General features: G+C 35.8%; 1 protein-coding gene across 1 annotated transcript in view; it reads left to right on the plus strand.

Annotated features, from left to right (window-relative positions):
- Window positions 1-1,446: 1,446 nt before the first annotated feature.
- Window positions 1,447-19,474, plus strand: part of TTC29 (tetratricopeptide repeat domain 29) — a 248,518-nt gene continuing 230,490 nt past the window's right edge. The window contains exons 1-2 of the mRNA XM_068990160.1: window positions 1,447-1,538; window positions 3,390-3,473. Of these exons, the coding sequence (XP_068846261.1) occupies window positions 1,447-1,538; window positions 3,390-3,473 (176 nt within the window). The remainder of the gene's footprint in view (window positions 1,539-3,389; window positions 3,474-19,474) is intronic.

Here is a 19,474-nt window from a genome sequence, read left to right on the forward strand (position 1 = left end):
CATGAAAGGTAATACATTGATTGTTGTTTTAAGCAATGTTTTTTAAACCACTACACTTTTAAATTGAAGTATAGTTGATTTATAATGTTTCAAGCATATAGCAAAGCGATCAGTTATATATATCTGAATATATGTATAAGGTGAAGTGAAGTTGTTGCTCAGTCGTGTTTGACTCTTAGCAACCCCGTGGACTGTAGCCTACCAGGCTCCTCTGTCCATGGGATTTTCCAGGCAAGAGTACTGGGTTGCCATTTTCTTCTTCAGGGGATCTTCCCAATCCGGGGATTGAACCTGGGCCTCCCATATTGGAGGCAGATGCTTTACCATCTGAGCCACCAGGGAAGCCCCTGTATACATATAATATATGTATACTCTTTTTCAAATTATTTTCCAGTATAGGTGATTACAAGATATTGAATATGGTTCCTTGTGCTACACAGTAGATTCTGTTATTTATTTTATATGTTGTAATGTGTATTTGTTAATTACAAATTTCTAATTTATTCCTCCCCCCCTTTCCTTTTTGGTAATCATAAGTTTGTTTACCACATCTGTGAGTCTGTTTCTATTTTGTAAATAAGGTAATTTGTATAGTTTTTTAAAAGATTCCACATATAAAGATTCCACATTCCACATATATCACATCTAAGTGATATTATATTTGTCTTTGTCTGACTTCTTCACTTAGTATGATAATCTCTAGGTCCATCCATTGTTGCTGTAAATGGCATTATTTCATTCTTTTCTATGATTGAGTAACATTCCATTGTGTATGGAATATTATCTTTTTTATCCATATCTTTTTTATCCATTCTTTGCTCAATAGGCATTTAGTTTGCTTCTACATCTTAGTCATTATAAATAGTGTTGCTGAAAACATTGGTGCATATGTTTCTTTTTGATTTAGAGTTTTCATCTTTTCCAGATATATGCCCAGCTGTCTCCTTATTGAGAATTGTTCTTAGCATTTAGCACTTCTAAGGGAAAGCCTTTATTTGTGAGAAAGTTTTTAGAAAACAGCAAAGTATGAATAATTTTAAGTTATTGTTTGTAACAGGAGAGCAAAGCATGAGTATTTGAAATCCATAGCTGCCCTAAAAATCTTCACTTTTTAATTGCAACCAGCTCTACTGACGAAACCCATACCAAAGCTCCTAGTTGTCTGAATCTTCAACACATTTATCAGATTTTTTCTTCTCTACTTTGTGATGGAGATGCAGACAAGTAATAAATTGGCCAAAAGGCAGATAGTAAGAAAAATAACGAGAGAAGCCACCTGCAGTATTCACTCACTGAGCTTCATGCCTGAATAACAGAGCTAAAGATCCACGCGCAGAGGCATTCTCAGCTCAGATGACTGACTAGATCTCTAATAATGTCTTAAAAGATTCTTTGAATGATTTACTGTTTAAATGCTGTTTCCGTTTATTTTTTTGGCAGTCCAAAATGACTACCCTGCCCCCGCTGCCCATGACACGCCCAAAGCTTGCGGCCTTGGCTAGACAGAAGCTGCCGTGCTCACCAAGAACAATTCCAAGGTATGTGACCCTGGCTTTCTTTTTTTTTCCCTACAGAAGAAATTTCTTGCAGTAAGAAATGTCAGTAACATATCTCAGCAATAAAAATTGTTTAAAGACAAAAGTACATTTTTATATTCAGAATGTTCAAATTTGCTGTTTCAGAAAGATTGATAAATCTTATTCAAAGATTAAGATTATATTTATTTAGCAGGCAAGTGCTCATTTGGTCATTTTATTCCCTACTGCCATTATATTGTGGTTCCTGCAAAGCTTTGGAAATACATTTCCTTTTTAAAATATGTGTGGGAAAATTGAAAGCAGAAGCTTTAGGCGTGAAAGTTGTATGGCATCTAAACCACAAGACCGCGATCCTGATTTCTGTTTTGGAGGAAGGAAGACACAGTCTTACTCCGAGGGTAAACTAGTAGTCATGATTTAGCGCCTGAAATGATCCTAGAGCTTGAAAATACATCAAACCTCCCCTGCCTGTGAATGGCTGCTGAATTCAGGGAGTTTTCATCTTGGGCCGAAAACCTGCAGGGCAGGAACTTGATGTTTTTGATTGTAATTATGCATATTAACTAAGACTGTGTTACTTAGAAGTTTCCACGTCTAGTTTTATTGATTTTTAATTATGCACATATTATTTATCAACATAAATAATTTGCATATGTAGGTTTGATTAGCTTTTTATGCATGCCTTTCAATTCCTACAAGGCATAATGATCAAAGTATTATGAGACTGCTTTGTTCGAAGAAGCACCATACCTCATTTTTGGTATTTCTGGCAGTGACCAAAGCTCCTGGACCAAAATAAATACGTTCAGCTAAACTGGCACCAAAGTTCTTTTGTAATAGAAATGAAATTTGTAGAAACTGTAAAATAGAATTGCAGAAAATTATGTTTACTTTCAAATAATTTGAAAAGCAACATTTTTGATAGAGGCATAACTTCAGTGTATACATTCTTATTTTCCATCTTCCTTTTGGACAATGTGAAATATTTGCAAAATCTGAAAAAGCTAGCTGCTTCTTCCTGTCATTTTGTAATAACTGAGTTTACATTTTCTTTTCAACATGAGCAAAAACATAACTCAGTGTCACATCCCTAGGATAAGACAGATTTTAAAGAAAAAAATTTTGAATTCTTTTTATTAAAGAAAAACATTTTTATCATAACCATTTAAGGCAAATTTTTTAATCAACATTCTCCATTAGTTTCTGAATAAAAAGAGATACTTGTATATCCTGTACTTCAGTTGCCATGATATGTTAATAGTCTGCTTATTCTTAAAGGTGCAAGGGGTATGAAGAATGAATATATTACATGTGTAATATATTTCTCATTAAAGTCTTCTTAAAATCACTTTCAGCTTGAACTTTTAATAGTAATTTGAGTTTTATGTGTGATTTTTAAAAACCACTTGAACAGAATGTCAGAGCAAAATTCTATGTTTTCAACGAATAAATTCAACACATTTGTATCAAATAGGGGTGTTTCAGTTCGCGATACTGTGCTGAACACAATCTGACTTCTGTAGCTGGAAGGCTGTGAGAGAACATAAGTAAAATGGACGATCTTAAAAGTTTTGAGGAGAAAACCCCATTTATTTAAGAATGTAGACTATTTTAGTATGTTGGTGTTTTATTTGTTTACATACTGAGTTCAGTATTCTTCCCTTTTTCCATTCAAGAAAGTTAAAAATTTGAAATTAGCAATGAAGACCTAACACTGTAGCTCTTGCAGAACATTTGTTATCTAAGATATTATACCCTGAATATTCCTGTTCTCCTGGCGGCATTTTATATGTTTCGTACCTTTTCACTTCGATAAGGCAGTTCTTTATTATTTCTTTCTATTTCATTTAGGTCTGAACTGATCAAAGAAAAAGATGACATAGATCATTATCTGGAGGTGAATTTCAAAGGATTGTCAAAAGAGGAGGTTGCTGCGTAAGTATATACCTCTTAAAGGTACTTTAATATAAAGTTTGTTTTTTTGTCTTGATTCTTTGTTGAAATTTCAGTTTTCCTGTGCAGTTCATTTTTTTCACTGGAACATGACATTTAAAAATTAAAGCTCATATTAAATAGTGATAAGTCACATCTATTGATCTTATACATATCAAAGTCTTTAATTTTATGACTTTCAAAATTCTCATATTTACTAAGATATTATACTATCGTATTTGCAATATTTTAGTTAAGTCGGTATCATTGATTGCTTAATAGCTTCCATTTTAGGGTATATTGCCTCCATGGGGGAAAAATGCTTTATTAAGAGAAAGAGTTGTGTTATCTTTTTTCCTGGTGATTAAAAAGAAATCCCTACTAATGTATATTTTCTCTCCCATCAAAAACTTATAAAAAGAAGTAATGGATCATAGTTTATTGGTTAATTTAAAAATAATTGCATGTATTTTTTTAATGAACAATGTAAACTTTGCCATTTTACTGCTAGTTAGAACCTAATATGTGGTCTGAGTAAAAATAGTATAAAAATCCATGTAAGTTAGTGAGAAATAAATGGAAACCTAGAATAATAGACAAACAGGTTTAATATTTCTTACCTATAGATGTGTTGACTCTGTTATTATCAGATTTTTAGATGTAAGTATTGACAAATAGAAATCTTACATATGTACATGCATCTTATGGAATTTATTAGATGGCTAAAATGTTAAAATATTTTATAAAACAAATGCTTTTAAAAGAGTTTTTCTATGTATATTATCTAGTGCTATGGGATTCCATTGAAGAGGTATTCCTATTGATGGTTTTGGTGTAGGTTTTCATGCAGTTTAAAATTCGAAGTCTCTTGATACATTTCATTAGATAATTGTCAGTGTGCATATAGCATGGAAAAATGGAATAGTTCATTCTATCCATATTTTATAGAGTGACAAAAGTTACAGTAAATATAATCACTGTCTTTCTTGGAGTTCTATTGACTGCCAAGTGTAATATCTGGGACCTTTGGTTTTTAAATGCTATTCTAGTTGCTAATTCATTAACTTTCCATGGTAACCTGTTGGATAAAATTAAAGGTCAATATAGTCTGATGGTGTGATTCTTTCTTAAAAGAAAAATATATGTGAGTGATATTTTCATTTTGATTTAAATATGGGATATCTAAAAAAATAAATATAATGACTAGCTATTAAGAATTAAGAATTAAATTTGGAGTTAAACTTAGGCTTCACTTATTTAACAAACTAGACACCTTTATACTTAAAATTTGCTTTCAGTCTGCACTGAAGAAAACATTATTCTTAAACAGTCCAGAATAGGCTGTACTGATGAGTGTTCTCTTACAAATATTTTTTTCACTAAAGAAGTGAAAGTGAAATTGTTAGTTACTTAGTCATGTCCAACTGTGTAACCCCATGGACTGCAGCCTGCCAGGCTCCTCTGTCCATGGGATTTAGCAGGCAAGAATACTGGAGTGGATAGCCATTCTCTTCTCCAGGGGATCTTCCAGACCCAGGGATTGAACCTGGGTCTGCTACCTTGCAGATAGATTCTTTACTTTACACAAAACAAGTAGCACTGGGGAGTTCTCAATCTTTAACATTGAATTCTACTTAAACCTACCTACACTTGAGTACTTTTTTAGATCAGAGCTCTTCCCTAAGATAGTGGGTACAAATCTTAGTAGGAAGTTTTTGTACTTGACTCACTATTATGCTTCTGACTGATACACATTTTAAACCTTGCCCTAAACAAACTAATTGAATAGCATGTAAAGGACAAAATTGATTTCAGCATCTCCCAGCAATACCCAACAGATGCCATGAGGAATTATGCATATTCCAAGCAATTTCTGCGTATAACTTTTAATCAGCCATTCTACTCTAAAAAGAGGAAAGATAAATGCAGGAAGCATTTATTAAGTGCCTACTTTATATCTAATACTAGGATTTTCACAGAGCGAGAAACAGTGTTATTTTACTGTAAAATATTTGGTCTCATCTTTATCTTTATTTGAGATAGTACAAGTAGGGAATAAATATGCAATGAATGAATCCTGATTATACTGTGAGATGTAGCCTAGAGGTCTGGAGAAAAATCAGAGAAAACTAAGATGTTGGATAAAACTTGTCAAAGAAGACATATTCCAAGTTTGGCTCCTTATCTGTTAGCATTGTATAATGAACAAACTGGTGAGTCACAGGTCCTCACTATACAAGGACATAATGGGGAGAAATGGATGAATCAGATTTTCAGTCAAGCAAAGCAGTATCTAAGATATATCCTCAAATGCCTCTCTAGACTGCCTTATTCCCTAAGATGATAATAGAAATGTATACTTAGATAATTCATGTTCATTAGCTTTGATATCCTGTAATGTGGATGTGTTCTTTGTCTAGTCCCAGAATAACCCTTCACTGTCTACTCTAAAATTTACCAAACTATTGGTACTAATACATAAACTCACACTCCATGTCCCTCCTGTTGCAATGGGTTGGAAAGTTCCTGTTCTTGTCTAAGGATTATGTCTCTACTTGTACTGCAGGTGCCATCCCCTCTTACTTGTTCCAAGACTTTCTCCAGCCGTTAAACATATTTAATTGCTACATCATCAATTTCTTTTTTTGCACTGATTCAGTTTCATCAGCATTCGTATCTACTCTAGTATTTACCTTGACTTCTTATCCTCTTCCAGATTCTGCCCCATTTTTCTCTACCCTTCACAGTAACTGAAAGCACTATTTCCATATTTCTTTATCCTGTTCTGAGACCAGCTGAGATTGACTCTGAATAGATTTCCAGACCCAGAACTCACTGAAATCTGTTTATTGTGATCAGTATTCTCCTTTTAAATCACACCTAATGGTCATGTGTCTGTCCTTATCTTTCTTGATGTCTGCACATTATTTGATAGAGTTGAGTTCTTTCTCTTTGAACATTCTGTGCTTGTATCTTCCACGATGCCATGTTCTGTGGTTTTCCTCCAGACTGTTTGACCACAGGCAGAGCTCAATAGCTAAATGATAAATGAATAAATAGGTGAAGAATAACTGTTGGATTACTAACACCATGAAATCCGTATTGTGCTATGATATTCTTTGATTACAGCATTTTTAGTTCAGTATTGTAGGTAGCTGGTTCACAGTTGTATTGAGGAAGTTTAATTCCTCAAAAGTGTATTATGTTTACAAGTAAGAGTATAAAATTTAAATGGATAGTTGAGCAGGACAGGCTAAAATAGTTGTTACTGGAATGGCCAAACCTAGTTGATGGGGAATCATTTTACTTTGGATTGAGTAAAATGGTTCAAAGGCAAAGGGCTTCTGAGTTTTTTATCATCTACATTTGCAGAAGGAATTCTAGTGTAGTATTCTATACTTCTTAAGTGACCAGATTATTGCTGTGCCTAATAATGACATTTTGATTTTCTTAAATAAGTGGTTGAATAGTTCATTGATAGTATTTGACTGATCTTTAACAACTAAAGAAGATTATGTTTTATTTCTGTACTTTGTGCTTTTTTATTCTGTGTTATATTATCAGAGTGCATTATTTAAGTGATACTTAAAGTACCACTTATTATTATAATTGCTTTGAGTAGCTAAATAATAAAAGTGTCATTTATAGATTCAAATAAAATTTTCTTGGGGGCAGTTTTTACAGCTTTAGCTATGTATATGAGGATACAAATAAGCAAAATTATCAAGGGACAAAGAATGTTAGTCTGCTCAATATTATTTTCTGCTTCAGATATCAAATTCTATTACACAGAAGAATAGATTTAATTCAAAATTGTGTGCATCTCTAAAATATTTTCTTCTTTGAGAATATCTTCCAGCATCACCAGTTGGTGTTTACTGAGTGTCACTTGGTCAACACAACCTTTCTATCCTGCCTTTGAATTGTACCTTACTTACTCAGTTAAGGTCATGGAGAAGGGAAAGGCTACCCACTCCAGTATTCTGGCCTGGAGAATTCCATGGACTGTATAGTCTATTGGGTCACAAAGAGTCAGACATGACTGAGCGACTCTACTCAGTTAAGGTAAATTAGTCTTTTGTCAGTCTTAGGTTTTCATCTTGAAAATATTTCAAAACTGTCTTCCGAAAGTGCTTTTATAAATGACAGACATACTTGTTATGGGGCTTCCCATGTGCCTCAGATAGTAAAGAATCTGCCTGTAATGCAAGAGACCAGGGTCTGACCCCTGGATTGGGAGGATCCCCTGGAGAAGGAAATGGCTACTCACTCCAGTATCCTTGCCTGGAAGATCCCATGGACAGAGGAGCCATGGGATTGCAGAGTTGGATATGACTGAGTGACTGAAACTTTCACTTTTATCCTTGTTGTGAGCAAATTTAGCATTTGGCTTTGCCGTATAGTCAGGCTCTTAGAATATCTATAACAAGGTGAAGGTGTTTATTCAGAATATAATATTTCGAGATAACATTAGGGGGATTTAGGCCCTTTAGGTGAACTCTTCCTCTGCTTCATTCATCTTGTTTACTTTTAAATAATTTTGTGATATTTTGTTTTTTCTTCAAAACACTTTGCTTCTCTTTTTAAAGTGATAAATTCATACAGAGTTTTGACAATTAAACTTTCTGAAGATGCCAGTTTCTAAATAAATGGCTACATGACTAGCATGTAGGAATAGGCAGAAGAGAGAAGGAAAGGACAATGACCCACTTTCCTTCTCAGACGCAAATCAGACTTTAATATTTTCTTCCTTGAATACTCATGGCTGATTCATGTTGTTGTAAGGCAGAAACCAGCATGACACTGTAAAACAGTTGTCCTCCAATTAAAAACAAAATTTCAAAACAAAAATCTTCTTCTTGATTTAAGAAAAAGAGACAGGATTTTGGTGTTCTTAAGTGGAGAGACAATTAATCCTTACTTTCTCCTGAATATAAACAAAATAAGCAATAGCAGAGAACACAGATGGGAACAGAAGAGAGATGCCACTCCTTTTTATTTTTATTTATTTACTTATTTACAATCTGGTGCTGTTTTCCACAGCAGATCCCTAAGATGTGAAACTAGGAAAGAAAAGAATTTTTGACCATAATTTTTTGAAAAAGAATATTGACATCAGTAAAGTTTATAGTTTGGGAATTTAAAAAAATGCAGAGGAAAGGAACTTTTAAAAATTGTTTGCTGGATACAAAAGGGATCTCAAGTTTACACCAAAACCAAATCTAAGTAAATAAAAAGGAAAGATTTTAAATGTCAATAAAACAGAGAAATGTCAATTTCTTAGGCATTTATATCTTTATGTCCTTTAAAAGTTTGCTTTAAAATGTTAATTTTCACATATGGTATTTAAACTTAACAGCTTTAAGTAGACTTAAAAAAGCTTTATAAGAGAAAAGCATACGAATCATAGGAATCATGACATTAAAATTCTAGCTATTAGGGGAGATTTCTTCCTCAGCTGGAAATTTGGCTTTGCTACTTAAAACCTGTGGAATTTGTTGCAGGTCACCTGACTTCACTAATCTTTGATTTCCAAAACTACTGGGAGACTGTAATAATAAAAGAAAATTCTTATGAGAGTTAAAAAGAGAATCTGTATATGAAACACAGTTTCACTTTCTTTAACTGCCGTTGATCATTTTTCTTTGGCTTTTAAAACATTCATTAATGTAAATGAACTAGATATTTGGCACTGACATTAAGTGTAGATTTAGGTAGCAATATTAATTTATCTTTTTTCTTTAAATATTTATAGTTACATATTTTATTTTGTACCAGGTATCGTTTTTAGTAAGAGATACATTTCAAACTCAGTAGTGCTAACCAAGTAGGGGAAATGTTTTTAATTTCAACTTACAGTAAACTTTTCAGAAATTTTTTATGCTATACTAAATGACATAATTTGCATAGCTTCCTAAGCTGTGCAGTTTTCTAAAATGTCTATAAACTGCTTAAACTTATTGTTACCATGATAAGATTGCTTTGAATTTAAACCTACTGTTTCAGAAATGTGTAGAATATAGTCAAAGAATGTAACTCTTCGTACAATAGCTCATAAACCTGGAAGTGCATAATGGCACTGTATTTAGAAATCATTTGGGAGATTTAGTAATGAAGAACAAAGTGATAAAAGGGGATTAGCACCCAGGTACCACAGAGGTTGAGTCAGTTGAAATTCAAAGTGGGATCAACATACCCGGGCACATCATATGTAATTTATGAAGCCAGATGATTTTACTATGTGAGCTTTGTCTCTGATGTTGTGTTCTGTCCGTATTAAGAAAAACTTGCATGGGAATATCCAAAACTAATTTGACTCTGTTCCATTCTCTGTTATGTTCATCTTGCTTCAGTTCCATAAAAATCATCCCCCTGACTCATATCCGTACCCTGTTCTGTTTTCTGTGTTGGAAAATGGAGATGTTGTAATAAACAGTGTCATCTTCTCAGTGCTTAAAGTAAAACCAGGCTATGGACTCACAAATGCTTGTATGCTTTCCTAGGGCTTGCAGAGTCCTCAGGGTTCTTCCATGTTGTAGTATTTGTAACAATCTCCTTCCTTTTTAAGGCTGAATAGTATTCCACTGTATGTTTATACCATATTTTGGTTATCCATTCATCTGTCAAAGGCACTTGGCTTGCTTCAGTGTTTTTCCTATTATGAATAAGGTTAATGTGAACATGCGTGGACAAATATCTCTTTAAGACCCTGTTCTCAATTCTTCTGTGTATATACTCAGACGTAGAATTGCTAAATAATTTTGGTAACTCTATTTTAAATTTTTTGAGAACCACCATGCTGCCACCACTATGGCTATGAAATTTTTCATTCTCAACAACAATGCACTGTGCTTTCTCACCAACAGTGCACAATGTTTGTCTTCTAATAACATAAACAGATCATTTTGTTATAGAAAGACTTTATTTTTTAGAGTTTTTGGCTCACAGCAAAACCGAGGGGAAGTTTCCCAGATACCCCTTGCTCCCAGACATATTAATACATTGTTTTTTAATGCTGTATCCTAAATTATGTACAAAACAAAATGTGGAGTTATAGATCAAAGTTACAATAATACTAACTCTTAGAATAATTATTTGTATAAGTTCATTAGTCTCTCAAATTATGTAAAAAACAGAATGTGAAGTTACCAACTATTATTAATATTACAAAAATACTAACATATAATTGACCATGTGTCTATCTTTACTGAGACCTCTATTTCTTTATGTGGTTTCACATGACTGTCTATTGTCCTTTTATTTCAGTCTGCAGGACTGCTTTTAGCATTTCTTGAAGGGCAGGTCCAAGGAAAATAAAGTTCTTCAGTTTTGGTTTATCTGGGAACATTCTTAATTTCTCCCTCACTTGAGAAGTACAGTTAGGCCAGATGTAGAATTATTGGTTGACAATTGTTTTAGCATTTTGGACATTTTAGACCCTGCTTCCTGGCTTCCAAAGTTCCTAGTGAGAAATCTGCTTAAAAACTTATTGATGATCCTGTATATCTAATGAGTTGCTCCTCTGTTGCCCCTTTAAAGATCCACACTTTGCCTTTGGGAGTGTGATGATAATGTGCTTCAGTGTGGATCTCTTTGAATTTTCCCACATAGAGTTTACTGAACTTTTCAACTATTTATATTCATGACATTTATCGAACTTGGGAAATTTTTATCATTTTTCTGAAACGAATCTATCTACCCACCCTCTGTCCTCTTCTCCTAGGACGCCCACAATGCATTGTTGTTGTTGTTCAGACACTTAGTCATTCCAGGCTTCCCTGTCCTTTACCATCACCCTGAGTTTGCTCAAATTCATGTCCATAGAGTTAATGATGCCATCCAACCATCTCATCCTCTGTCATCCCGTTCTCCTCCTGCCCTCAATCTTTCCCAGCATCAGGGTCTTTTCCATTGAGTCAGCTCTACACATCAGGTGACCAAAGTATTGGAACTTCAGCTTCAGCATCAGTCCTTCCAATGAATATTCAGGGTGGATTTCCTTTAGGGTTGACTAGTTTGATCTCCTTGCAGTCCAGGGGACTCTCAAGAGTCTTCTCCAACACCACAGTTCAAAAGCATCAATTCTTCGGTGCTCAGCTTTCACATGATGTATGCTGCATATACAATGGCACCCCACTCCAGTACTCTTGCCTGGAAAATCCCATGGATGGAGGAGCCTGGTGGGCTGCAGTCCATGGGGTCGCTAAGAGTCGGACACGACTGAGTGACTTCACTTTCACTTTTCACTTTCGTGTATTGGAGAAGGAAATGGCAACCCATTCTAGTATTCTTGCCTGGAGAATCTCAGGGACGGGGGAGCCTGGCGGGCTGCCGTCTGTGGGGTCGCACAGAGTCAAACACCACTGAAGCGACTTAGCAGCAGCAGCGTGCTGCATATAAGTTAAATAAACAGGGTGACAATATACAGCCCTGACATACTCCTTTCCCAATTTTGAACCAGTCCATTGTTCCATGACTGGTTCTAAGTGTTGCATCTTAACCTGCATACAGGTTTCTCAGGAGGCAGGTAAGGTGGTCTAGTATTTCCCTCTCTTTATGACCAACCTAGAGAGCATATTCAAAAGCAGAGACATTACTTTGCCAACAAAGGTCCATCTAGTCAAGGCTATGGTTTTTCCAGTAGTTGTGTATGGATGTCAGAGTTGGACTGTGAAGAAAGCTGAGCACTGAAGAACTGATGCTTTTGAACTGTGGTGTTGAAGAAGACCCTTGAGAATCCCTTGGAGTGCAAGGAGATCCAACCAGTCCATTCTGAAGGAGATCAGTCCTTGGTGTTCTTTGGAAGGAATGATGCTAAAGCTGAAACTCCAGTACTTTGGCCACCTCATGCGAAGAGTTGACTCACTGGAAAAGACTCTGATGCTGGGAGGGATTGGGGGCAGGAAGAGAAGGGGATGACAGAGGATGAGATGGCTGGATGGCATCACCGACTTGATGGACGTGAGTTTGAGTGAACTCTGGGAGTTGGTGGTGGACAGGGAGGCCTGGAGTGCTGCAGTTCATAGGATTGCAAAGAGTCGGACATGACTGAGCGACTGAACTGAACTGAACTGAATGATTTTCCACAGTTTCTTGTGATCCACATAGTTAAGTGGATCAAGTGTGTAGTCAGTGAAGCAGAAGTAGATGTAGTGTAATCAATGAAGCAGAAGTAGATGTTTATATGAAATTCCTTTGCTTTTTTTATGATCCAGCGGATGTTGGCAATTTGGTCTCTGGTTCCTCTGCGTTTTCTAAATCCAGCTTGTACGTCTGGGTATTCTTAGTTCATGTATTGGTGAAGCCTAACTTAAAGGATTTTGAGGATTACTTTGCTAGCGTGTGAAATGAGTACCATTGTGCAGTAGTTTGAACATTCTTTGGCATTGCTTTTCTTTGGGACTGGAATGAAACTGACCTTTTCCAGTCCTCTGGCGACTGCTGAGTTTTCCAAATTTGCTGGTGTATTGAGTGCAGCACTTTCACAGCATCATCTTTTAGGATTTGACATAGCTCAGCTGAAATTCTATCACCTCCACTAGCTTTGTTCATACTGATGCTTCCTGAGGCCCACTTGAGTTTGCACTCCAGGATGTCTGGCTCTAGGTGAGTGATCATACCATCATGGTTATCTGGATCATTAAGATCTTTTTGTACAGTTCTGTATATTCTTGCCACCTTTTTAAAATATCTTCTGCTTCTATTAGGTCCATACCATTTCTGTCCTTTATTGTGCCCATCTTTGCATGGAATGTTCCCTTGGTATCTCTAATATTCTTTTTTTTTTTTTTGGTATCTCTAATATTCTTGAAGAGATATCTAGTCTTTCCCATTCTGTTGTTTTCCTTGATTTCTTTGCATTGATCACTGAGGAAGGCTTTCTTATCTCTCCTTTCTGTTCTTTGGAACTCTGCATTCAGAAGGGTATATCTTTCCTTTTCTGTTATGCTTCTTTTCTTTGCTCAGCTATTTGTAAGGCTTCCTTAGACAACTATTTTGCTTTTTTGCATTTCTTTTTCTTGGGCATGGTTTTGATCACTGCCTCCTGTGTACAGTGTTATGAACCTCCATCCATAGTTCTTCAGGCACTCTGTCTATCAGATCTAATCCCTTGAATCTATTTGTCACTTCCATTGTATAATTGTAAGGGATTTGATTTAGGCCTTATCTGAACGGCCAAAGTGGTTTTCCCTAGGTTCTTCAATTTAAGTCTGAATTTTGCAATAAGGAGTTCATGATCTGAGCCACAGTCAGCTCCCGGTCTTGTTTTTGCTGGCTGTATTAAGCCTCTCCATCCTTGGCTGCAAAGAGTATAATCAGTCTAATTTCAGTATTGACCATCTGGTGATGTCCCTGTATAGGGTCATCTCTTGTGTTTTTGGAAGAGGGTGTTTGCCATGACCAATGCATTCTCTTGGCAAAACTGTTTGCCTTCGCCCTGCTTCATTTTGTTCACCAAGGCCAAACTTGCCTGTTATTCCAGGTATCTCTTGACTTCCTACTTTTGCATTCCAGTCCCCTGTGATGAGAAGGACATCTTTTTTTGGTGGTTGTTCTAGAAGGTCATTTAGGTCTACATAGAACCATTCGACTTCAGCTTCTTCAGCATTAGTGGTTGGCTCATAGACTTGGATTACTGTGATATTGTATGGCTTGCCTTGGAAATGGAACAATGCATATTTTGGTCTATTTAATTAAATGTACACATTTGTAGAGGATATTTTTCCTTGATTATTTTAATTAGATTATTTGGAAACTTTCAGAATTTGTACTGGGATGAGTCTAAAATCATTTTAAATACTCTGAGCTGGGAAGTATGTGTTTAGAAATATGTTTATAAATATATATAGTGTGTATTTGTGGTACATATGGAATGATGACAACTATGCTCACATCTGTATCCTCAGTATTCATATGGTGCTTGGCTCACGGGTGTTGGGGCAGTTGATGAATAGGGATCTTTTACTCCTTTGCACATGTCCTCTGCCTGAAATGCCTGCTCCTTCTCCCAAGCCTTGTGTACTTGTTAAACTTCTCTACCAGCCTCAATTTAACTGTTCCTTGCTCTGTGAGGCCTCCTTTGATCCATCCTCATTCACATGGTAGGGTTCAGAGTGCCTTCTTGAATTTCTTCATAGCCATTGATAACCATGTACTTGTGGATTTTTTTTCCTTCTTGATTAAAAATAAAATATTGTGGTCCACTAGTGGATAGTGATTATGACCCATCAGTTTGGCGATCATGTGTGTGCGTGCACTAAGTGCTAAGTCACTTCAGTCATGTCCAACTCTTTTCAACCAGCATTTAAAATATGAAAGAGAGTATAGTAGAATAGAATTAGAAAAGGGTGCCTTTCATAGAGAGGTTCTGCCAGATGTAATGAAATAGGGTGTGGGGTCTGAAAACAGACTCTCAGGACTCCAAACCCCAGCTTTACACTTACTAACAAGGTAACTGATCATCTTTGACCAAGTAACTTAACATTTCTGTGCCTCAGTGTTCTCATCTGGAAAAAATACAGATGATTATCGGACCAGGCTCATGAAATGGTTATGAGGATTAATTGAGTTAATATTTATAAAACGATCAGAACATTTTGAGTATTAGTGCTTTTAAATTTTGTTTCATATAACGTACCTATATGTGTGAAATATACATGTACATTTACCGAACTGCAATGTAAAATGTCTTTCTTGCCGTGAATTGCCATATGGAGAGGACTCTGCTCTAGACTCAGAGTTCTTTGAAAGCAGTTTTTCATTCTTCTTTAAGACTTGACTTACATAGGATAATGCTTTATTTCTTGCTAACTTCCTTTCTAGAGAGGATTGAAGAAACTTGGTGTTTTATTTTACATAGCTGTCAGATATATATAGTAAATGAAAGGCTAGTATGGGAGAAGTATGTAAATATGCTCCCCACTAGAGTTAATATAGTTCCTCTGAAAAAAAGATTAAATTTAATTCTGAATTTCTGTTCAGACTGGGCAAAAGGGAGATATGATGGACTGCAGAGTTCTCATTATCTGATGAAAAGAAGCATATCAGTTCTTCAAAAGAGAAAAACTTTTTCCTGATAAAACTCCAAAAGAAGGTTATCACATGACCTTATATAAGACAAATGGAGCAATGTAATAAAGTTTTGCACACCTAATGAAATGGGTGTATAGACAGCTTGTCATAAATATTACATCTCCTAGCTAGGTTTTAAGGAAAGGAAAGGAAAGGAAAGTGAAGTCGCTCAGTTGCGTCTGACTCTTTGCGACCCCATGGACCGTAACCTACCAGGCTCCTCTGTCCATGGGATTTTCCAGGCAAGAGTACTGGAGTGGGTTGCCATTTCCTTCTCCAGGGTATCTTCCCAACCCAGGGATCAAACCCGAGGTCTCCCGCATTGCAGACAGATGCTTTACCATCTGGGCCACCAGGGAAGATAGTAATCCATAAGGCAGATTAAATTAATACTGTGTGCTGCTCTGTGTTTTAAGAGAACTTCACAATAAACCTGTGAAGAGTTGTTACTGCTCTCAGAGACCAAGGCATGGAAAGGTTAAGTACTTTGACCGAGGCAGTCTAATGCTAAAAAGAAGTACAAACGGTAAGATAGAAAAGATAATTCATAGAGAGGAAAGAGTGAGTAAGCTAGAAAGAAAATGAATCAGGCATATGTCAGAGATCAGATTTCTAGACTCCTCCTGAACAGCCAGTGCTATTACGGATCGAGAACCTCCCTCTAGGGTCATTTCATAAGGACCCAGTTATTCTACAACCCAGACTCGTATGTCCATAAAATCTCCTTAAGCTTGTCTGAAACAATCCCTTGTCCTGCAGCCCAATAACCAGAGAAATACATTACTGAATAAGGGAATTGTCTTGAGAGTTAAACTTACTTAGGGTTTTGTTTTTTGTCCCGCTTCAAGATCAAGATGGATGGCTAAAGAAACGTCCTTCCTATGTTTGAAAGGATGGCCCAGAAGTCCAAAAGACAGAAAATTCTTAACATGATGAGAAAGAAAAGAAGAAAACTGAGAATTACCCAGATTTTCAGAAATCTATTTTAAGACAGCAGTTTGAAAATGACCAGAGATAATAATGATAAAAGAAGTTGGTTCATCAAGAAGTTGTTCAGTCGCCCAGTCATGTCCAACTCTTTGCGACTCCATGGAAAGCTCATGGCAGGCCTCTCTGTAGATTCATCAAGAAGATATAATCATAAATGTGCTTGTGTTCCTATGATAGAACTTTGAAAGGCTGATGGAAAGAAAAGGAAAAACAGAGAAGTCCACAATTATAGTTGAAGATTTTAACACCACTCTTTCAATGATTGATTAAAAATCAGCAGAATATTGAGGAGCTGAAAAATACCATTGATAAACTTAATTAGCATTTACATACATTCCACCAACCAGTAGCAGAGAACACGTTATTTTCAAGTACACATGGAACGTTTTTCAGAAGTGATGATATTCTGAGCCATAAAACAAATTTCGATATACTTAAAAAGGTTTAAATCCTAAAAATTTTCTCTTACAACAATGGAATTAGAAATAACAGCAGGAAGATCTCTGAAAGATCCCCACAAATTTAGAAACTAGACAGTGTATTTCTGAATAAACCATGGATCAAAGAAGAAATCAAAGCATTTAAAAATCCTTTGAACTGAATTTTTTTTTAAATGACATATCAAAATTTTCAGCTAAAGCAGAGCTTAAAGGGATGTTTATAGTATTAAAATGTTTATATTAGAAAAATAGAAATATCTAAAGTTATTGCCCTAAGTTTTCATTAAAAAAAAAAAACTAGAAAAAAATTGAAATTATAGAAAAAAGAGTAGTAAAATGGGGGCAGAATACAGAAAACAGTAGAGAAAATTGACGAAACTAAAAACTGCTTCTTTGAAAAGATCAATAAAGTTGATCAATCTATAGTCATAATGATTAGAGAAAAAAAGACACAATTTACCAATTTCAGAAATGAAAGAGGGGATACATCACTACAGATTACATGAATATTAAAATGATCATTAGGAAATAAACTATATACTGATAAACTCAACAACTTATAGAAATGGTTAACTTTCTTTCAGTTGTGTCTGACTCTGTGTGACCCTGTAGACGGCAGCCCACTAGGCTCCTCTGTCCCAGGGATTCTCCAGGCAAGAACACTGGAGTGGGTTGCCATTTCCTTCTCCAATGCATGAAAGTGAAAAGTGAAAGTGAAGTTGCTCAGTAGTGTCCGACTCTTAGCAACCGCATGGACTGCAGCCTACCAGGCTCCTCCACCCATGGGATTTTCCAGTCAAGAGTACTGGAGTGGGTTGCCATTGCCTTCTCCACTAACTTTCTTGAGACACTGCCAAAGTTCACTTAAACAGAAATAGATATGACAATGGATTCACTAAACATATTGAATTAATAGTTTAAAAACTTTCCTCAAAGAAAATTCCAGGCCCATTTGGCTTTACTGTGAATTCTAACATTTAAGAAAAACAAAAAATAAAAAAACCCATCAATTTGGCCCAAACTCTTCAAGAAAATAAAAGAGAAAATGCTTCTCAACTCATTCTATGAGATCAGAAACCCTGATACCAATACCATTAAAAGTCATTACATTAAAAAAAATAGTAGAGTAATAATATTTCTCATGAATGTTGATGCAAAAAATCTTTGAAAAAGGTAACAGTTGGTCTGAGCTCCTGCCAGGGAAGCTGGTGTGCCATGCAAAGTCCTTTCCTTTTGGCATCAGTGCAAGGAACAGCCAGTTTGTGCTCTCCTGAACCATTTACCTCAGGATGAAGCCTACAAACAGAGGAAAACCAAACACACTACCCGTCTTAAGAAATCTAGAACTTTATTATTTTGAATAGACAAATAGCTTCTGATTATTTGAAAAAAATATTGCAAAAAAGAGTAAAAGATTAACAAAGAGAACATTCAACATGAGCTGAAACAAAGTTCCTGTAGAGAAAAAGAACTACTTTGGGAGATTTCCCATTTCTTTCCTTACAGACATTATAGATAATCTTACATCCTTTCAATATAACTTGATGCTATGAAATCAGAGAAAAAGAATTCTTTAAAAGTTGCTGAAATATTTTTTTAAAACTGAAAGAAAGGATGGAAGAGAAAGATAAGGTTAGCTCTTAACATGCAGAATAAAAACACAAAAGATATAGAAATATTTCAGAAGGCTTGAGCTACAGAACATAGTCTGGGTGGAGGATATTTATCCAAGAGAAGTAGAGAAGAGAAAATGGAGAGAATGGAAAATAATAACTACATAGATAGAGATGTGGATAGATTTGTAGACATAGAAATCTTAGATTGGAAAAAAAAAAAAACCCTACAGATCTTTGGACTGTGACTACCAAAAAAACCCAGAAATTAAATAACCAAAAAAAAAAAAAAAGAAAAAACCCACTTGGATATATCTTTATGAAATTTCAGAATACTGAGTATAAAGAGGATACTAGAAGCTTTCAGGGTTTGGAGGAATGGTTGTCATCAAGAAATACAGATCAGACAACCATCACGATTGTCAGTAATAACACTTGGTTCTAGAAAAAAAAGAATAGATATCTTATGCAGAATAATTATTTTAACTTAGGATTCTGTACCCAGGTAAACTATTAATCAAAACTGAGGGCAAAACAAGAATCGTTTCAGATAGTATGAGAATTGGTAAGCATCTCTTCCTACGCAGTCTTTTTGGATACTTCATCCCTGCTCCAGATGGTCACTGCAGAGTCTAGGACAGAGGTCCCCAACCCCATGGACCAGTACTGGTCTATGGCCCCTTAGGAACTGGGCTGCACAGCAGGAGGTGAGCCACAGTGGATTGAGCGAAGCTTCATTTAAATGTATTTGCAGCCGCTCCCCATCGCTCCAGTTACTACCTGAGCTCCGCCTCCTGTCGGATTAGTGGTGACGTTAGTGGTGACATTATAGGAACAAGAACCCTATTGTGAACTGTACATGCAGGGGGTCTAGGTTGCATGCTCCTTG

The sequence above is a fragment of the Capricornis sumatraensis genome, chromosome 17, assembly GCF_032405125.1.
Source record: "Capricornis sumatraensis isolate serow.1 chromosome 17, serow.2, whole genome shotgun sequence".
NCBI classification, from domain to species: Eukaryota; Metazoa; Chordata; class Mammalia; order Artiodactyla; family Bovidae; genus Capricornis; species Capricornis sumatraensis.